A 6,146-nucleotide genomic window follows, 5' to 3' on the forward strand; every position below is an offset into this window, starting at 1 on the left:
GTTTTGTTTTTCTTGAGAACTAAAAACAGTAATTTACTCGTCTATTTGCCTGGTTCTATATGTGCCCCAGTGAGCACCCCTAATTATGAAATCACTCTTGGCACCAACACTTGTAACCAAGCAAGGGAGTCTGGTGGGTGCATAGACTAGAAGAACCTTGTGGTTGCCTTTTCTCAAGATGAATAACCTTTGCTTAGACCACAGGGATAAGCCAGCATCAGAAAAAATCTGAGCGGAGAGGGAGCAGGGAGCTGGCTTACAGGTTTGTGGCCATGGATACAGGTAGAAGGAACCCTAGATCCTTTCTTCTCTTGCAGGGCACTTTTCATGTCTGTAATTTGAAAATATAATAGAGTATGTGTGGTGTATGTATGCGGGTGTCTTTCTTCCCTAAGATTGGAAGCTCCTCAGAGGCAGGGCCTGCTCTGTTTCCTCTCCCCAAGGCCTGGCCTGGCACATGAAGTAGCTACTTGTCGGATGAGTGCAGTTTCAAGTCTAACCTCTGCTCCTGCCTGGTAGCTGCCTTTTTTGTGAGCCATTTCTCTGTGTGTTTCCTCATCTGAAGAACACATGTCACATGGACCTTGTGTTCATACCTCCCTCTGTCTCTGGACCCGGTTTGTTCATACAGCTGTATTGAAGCTGATAGCTTCAGCCAAGCATGATGTCTGGAACTGTGATCAGTACTCCCAGGGTGGCTTCACCAGTCCAAGATATAAAATGACCATCATTTCCAGAGTCTGGATACTCTATTGCCATTAACTAATTATTATTTATTATTTCAGATTTAGAGTAATAATGTATACCCTGCTTTCTTGACATGGTTTTTGTGAGGACCAATTGAAATGATGGATATGAAATTACTTCAGAAACTATGCTTTGTACAGCCAAACAATGATTATTATTGCTGGCCCAAATGTATCTTCCTGAGAAAACTTAAGTTTGAAGGAAGATGAAGACCAAGTATTACAAAATGTGTCCGACTACTATTATACAGGAGAGGTCATCTCCCAAGTTAATTTTTCATGAAACGCACACACACATCTCCTTGGTCCTCTCTCTGCCAGCTGTCTAACACAAGGCAATTAGCATTTGGGTATTGCAAAAGCTATTGACCACTGAGTTATGAGTCATGGATTTTAGTCCAGCCTTGCCCCTGCCTCGCTGAGGTTATCATGGACAAGTCTTTGAAGTTCTCTGCCAAATGACAGTATCTGTTTTATGAAGGTAAAATAAGACTTGAATATTAGAAAGAAGAATATTGGTAGCCCTACAGACATATGAATTTGATCACATCCTCATATATTTTTCTTTCCAGATCCAATCCCTCCAGTTGCCTTGACTCCTCCCCATATGACATGGCCTCTACCCTGAGCACTCCCCTCTGCATATATTTTAGTATGTCTTGTATCCTTCTTAAAGGAAGTTCCCAATGCTGAACTCATAATACTTTGTTGTATCTTGCATTTGGACACTACAATTACTACTAAGATTTGAGTATTATCAATTTGTATTTTCTCAAACTTGAACATATTATTTCCTATCTCTTGATCCAGAAGGTTTAAGCTAAGTTCTGAAGTTGAAAGTAACTTCTCGTTTTTGTCTTCTAGTGACAGACATCACACCTCCAGTGCAATCCCTGTTCCAAAGAGACAAAGCTCCATATTTGGGGGTGCAGATGTAGGCTTTTCTGGGGGGATCCCTTCACCAGACAAAGGATACCGGAAACGGGCCAGCTCAGAGAATGAGAGACTCCAGTATAAAACCCCTCCCCCCAGTTACAACTCTGCACTAGTCCAGCCTGTGACCCCTGTGCCCTCCACGGGAGAATCTGACAGAAAGACAGCATCTCTGTCTTCCTCCTTGGACACCTCCTTGGACCTCTCCAAAGAAAACAAGAAAAAAGGGGTAGATCTGGGCGACAGCTTAAATGGAAGCCACATGAGTGTGAACACTAGCCAGGAGCAGGGACAAGCCCTCTCGGGGCCTCCGACCACAATCAATGGCACCCTCCTGCCTGGTGAGCAGGCCAGCTCGTCTGGCGCCCAGCTCCCCGGGAGCTTCCACCCAGTCTCGGAAGCCGAGCTCTGCTGCACCGTGGAACAGGCAGAAGAGATCATCGGAATGGAAGCCACAGGCTTCACCTCAGGCGATCAGCTGGAAGCATTTAACTGCATCCCCGTGGACAGTGCTGTGGCAGTGGAGTGTGATGAACAAGTTCTGGGAGAATTTGAAGAGTTCTCCCGAAGGATCTATGCACTGAACGAAAACGTATCCAGTTTCCGCAGGCCACGCAGGAGTTCTGATAAGTGAAGTGAGCAGACAGATGGTAGGACCAGGATGGAGTCACTGCTTGAAATGAGGATAAAGCTGCACTGGTTACCTTTTGTAGTAATTATGACACAAAATGAATATTAATGGAGGATATTCCTCAGAAAAATAGACTTTGTGAATCAAGGAGGGACTCAGGATCATTGTGTATCAATGGGCCAGACAAAGTTAGATTTTGCTTGCAAGATTTTGCTTTTCAGGCCTGACAATTGTTATAAGGCAAAAGTCACTCTCTAGCTTGAGTCACCTTGTAGGCATTTGTCTGCTTTTTTATTTACACTTATATGTTATCCTCAGAGGGAAGATGATAATATATAAATAATATAATGAACTCGCCTTTAGATTCTCATAGCATTTGCCCTCACCATAGTTTATGAAACTTTTGGGAAAATTGAATATTCAGTGAAAGGTCTCCACCACTGACTGAAGGATCTTTGGCCATCCATTAGGTTGATGTGTAAGCAGCACAATGGTCTCCTATACAAAGGCCCATCGGCCTCTGCTCCCAGGCTCCAGTCAACCAGCTGTCAGGCCACTGGTGCAGTAGATGCCTTGTGCATCCTGACCACAGAGGACGTCACATTCGCTGGTTCTTTAATGCAGTTGCCATGACCTCCCACCTCTTTCAGCCAGCCATACCCTTGAAGCAGCCCTCAGATTATATGAAAAACCTCACCTCTGGAGGATCCCAGAGGACCCTCCCCCCTCAAGGTTACTATAGTCAGACAGCATCAAGTTCCCTCTGGGGGCCAAAGTTTTTATGTGGGCAGATGCTGTTGTCAAAAACAGGGTGTGCTTTCTGGCAATGCACTCACCGTGTAGAAATCCCTATATGTAAATCCCATGTTAATTTATTAAATTTCAGTTGGAAAGGAGGCAGTGTGTATGATGAAATATACTTAGGGAGTCAGGCTGTCCAGTGTGCAAACTGTGAGGCAGTTGATGTAGCTGGATTCAGAGACTAGATGAGGCATAGAATACTATTGGTATGTGTGCAATTGCATAAATACTAAATTATGTTTTTGAAGTCCATTTTCATTCCTGGAGCTCAGATTTTATTTGCTGTTGCTGTATACTTTATTTACCCAAGGACATCACCTCAGGGTTGCAAGCTCTTTAAGGAGATTTTATGCTTATATCCATGTACTACATAGAAGAATAAAAATTGAGTTTACTTCACTCAACCTGATTTTTTTCCCCAGCTTTGAAATTCCTCTTGAACCTACATCTCCATATGTTACATCATGACAGGACTAGCCTGAGCAAAACCTGTGGCTGTATCTAAGCTAATGTTGTTGACTTCATTTGCGTTTACATATTGTATATAGCAACACACCATCACAGGTGTGCTCTGTAATAGCTCATTCGTCCTGCATAACAACTTAACTCATAGGTTCATAATCATTGTCATACTTCGTCCAAGCATTCCTGGGCTCAATTTTAATATATAGCTACATTGTTAAATGGAATAGTTCATGTTGTTATTTTTTTCATGTAAAGAACTCACAGAATCATTGCATGACAGACAGACCCAACCTGCAAGCAATTAAAAGCTTTAACTGGATCTGGAGAAATCCATCTTATTTCTCATAACTAGGTGGAACTACGCCAAACCTGGAGCAGAAGCCGTCTGTAGAGTCAAGGCTTCCTTGACAGTGTACTGTCTTTCATTTTAGAGTAAGGGTGGAGCTAGACATGGTCTTAGATGCACATCCGACTGGGCTGTGGGTCCTCCAGTGAAACAACATCTACCTCCCAAGCCCAAAAGAAAGGCTTTGAAGGACTGTGTTAGTAGTGAACAATGGAAGGTGAATCACGTGTGATTTGGGGTTCCTCAGATATGGGAGAGACCTTTAAACTCCATGCCAAACTCAAAGACAAGGTACATTCGATTTAGGCCCTGCAGCCAGACCACATATAGAAGCACCCATGTTTTACTGTGTTGATCTCAGGTTCCACAAAACCACGTAGAGCCTGGAGCTCTGGGATTTTGTCAGTCAGTCTCTCAGTCTCCCATTTATGGACTCCCTGATTCTGGGGTTCACAGCTTTTTGCCCCCACAGCATGGAATCCCACCATTGAATGTGATTAGGTAGCCCAGAACTGATGGATAGTTCCCTGCACATTTTCCTGATCCACACTGTGTCCAATGATGTTATGCCTCAAAACACCACTTGTAGGTTTGGGTTTGTTTAGATTTTGGATTTTCATTGAGTTTGTTTGATGTCTGCAGTTTTTGCCATACTTGGATATATGTAAATCCTACAGCATTACATTCTCCAGGAATAAATCTCTGACATTTCCCAAGGCTGCAGACTTCATTTTGCCTCTGTTTAAAGTGGCCAAGGCCAAAATATGGGATGAAGTTATTATCTCCTACTAATCTTTGTAATTATTCTTGTAAGCCACTAAAAAAACAAAATTGCTTTGAGAATATAAGTTGAAATGAAAACTGTCCTGTCCATTTCTGAACTGCTAAGGGCCCTTTCAGTTTTCATGTAGCCGAAACACTCTTAACAGCCAGCAAATGTTATCAGATGAATATTTGCTTGTGTTTTCTCTCTCTACTTCCCCTTACCCACTTCAAAAATTCCAGAGATTTTTTCCCCCCAGAATATTAGTTTTGGAAGATTGTATCCAACTATATTTTTTTAGCAGTTCTAATGGTGCCCATTTATCCTGACCTAACTGGTTATTTAAATAATTTTTTAAACCACCACCAATAATAAATGGCATGTGAAACTGATCTGTTGGTAATTGGAAGAAAAGTCAGCATCTGTATTTATAAAATAAAATTGATTAGTATTTATTTTGAGAGTAAAAGTGTATGTTATTTCCCTGTGATGTTTGAGTCCTGTCTTCTTCATTGTTTTGAATTTCATACTGAAGCGGAGTTAACTATGAAAACCTCATTCTTAAACAGTCTGCCAGCCATTCCACATTTACTGAGCTAGCCCCCCTTCCACTTTGAAAGGGACTGGACTAAACAAGTTTATATGAAAATTAATCAACCTTGACCCCTGCCACAGTCTCCAGTTGGGAGTATGGCAAGGAAGGGTGGCATAGGTATATTAACAATTAAGTACAATTCAGTGTGATAAGTTCTGTGATGGAGAGATGTCTAGCCGTGCCACAGAATTCAGAGGAAGTTATTATGACTCAAGGATTAAGAAAGGGTCATGAAGTTAATACAGATGAAAGATATATGAGACTTCACATTACAGATGGAGGGAACAGCATGGGCAAAGGCCCAGAGGCAGGGCAGGGCCGCATGCATATTTGCAAAACTGCAAGGAGTTTGCTGTGCTTGGGCCCTGAATGGATGTGAGGAAAGGTAAGAGGAGAAATTGAATTGCAGGCCCATGGAGGAAGGACTTAGGATAAAAGGTGAAGAGATTTGGATGCATGCTATGGACAACTGACCAGTAACCTTTCCAGCCTGCAACAGAAGAGTAACTTGTTTAGATGTGAATTATAACTAGCAGCCAAGTTGAAGCTGGACTTGAGTGATACTCTTCTTAATCTTCTGTACCGTTTTGTTTTGGAAAAAAAAAAAAAAACCTCTGTGTCTGAAAAAGAAGTTCATCCTTGTGTTCCTAATGGTTTTGGGGTAAGGACTGAATAATGAAATGGATTTTTATTATGTGGTACAAAGGGCAGCCAGCGTCTGTTCTTTAAAAGCTAGATTCTGAATGCCCCAACTTAGCCACTTTGACGTTATGACCCTGGTCAAGTCACTGAACTAAGGGCTTCTCAGGTCTTGATCTGTAAGGAATTGAGAACTCTGCCCTTGCCATTGCGTTTGTATAGGACCT

General features: G+C 42.3%; 1 protein-coding gene across 5 annotated transcripts in view; it reads left to right on the top strand.

The window, feature by feature from the left end:
• UVRAG (UV radiation resistance associated) overlaps positions 1-5,173 on the top strand; it is a 324,682-nt gene extending 319,509 nt beyond the window's left edge. For 4 of the 5 annotated variants that reach the window (XM_055549116.1, XM_055549117.1, XM_055549115.1 and 1 more), the window contains one exon: positions 1,611-5,173. In XM_055549116.1, the coding sequence (XP_055405091.1) occupies positions 1,611-2,313 (703 nt within the window). In that variant the 3' untranslated portion in view covers positions 2,314-5,173. Of the gene's footprint in view, positions 1-1,318; positions 1,336-1,610 lie in introns of those variants that run through there. The other variant, XM_055549124.1, reaches the window with a different exon arrangement.
• Positions 5,174-6,146: the final 973 nt, after the last annotated feature.

This window comes from Bubalus kerabau, chromosome 15 (genome assembly GCF_029407905.1).
Source record: "Bubalus kerabau isolate K-KA32 ecotype Philippines breed swamp buffalo chromosome 15, PCC_UOA_SB_1v2, whole genome shotgun sequence".
In the NCBI taxonomy this organism is placed as follows: Eukaryota; Metazoa; Chordata; class Mammalia; order Artiodactyla; family Bovidae; genus Bubalus; species Bubalus kerabau.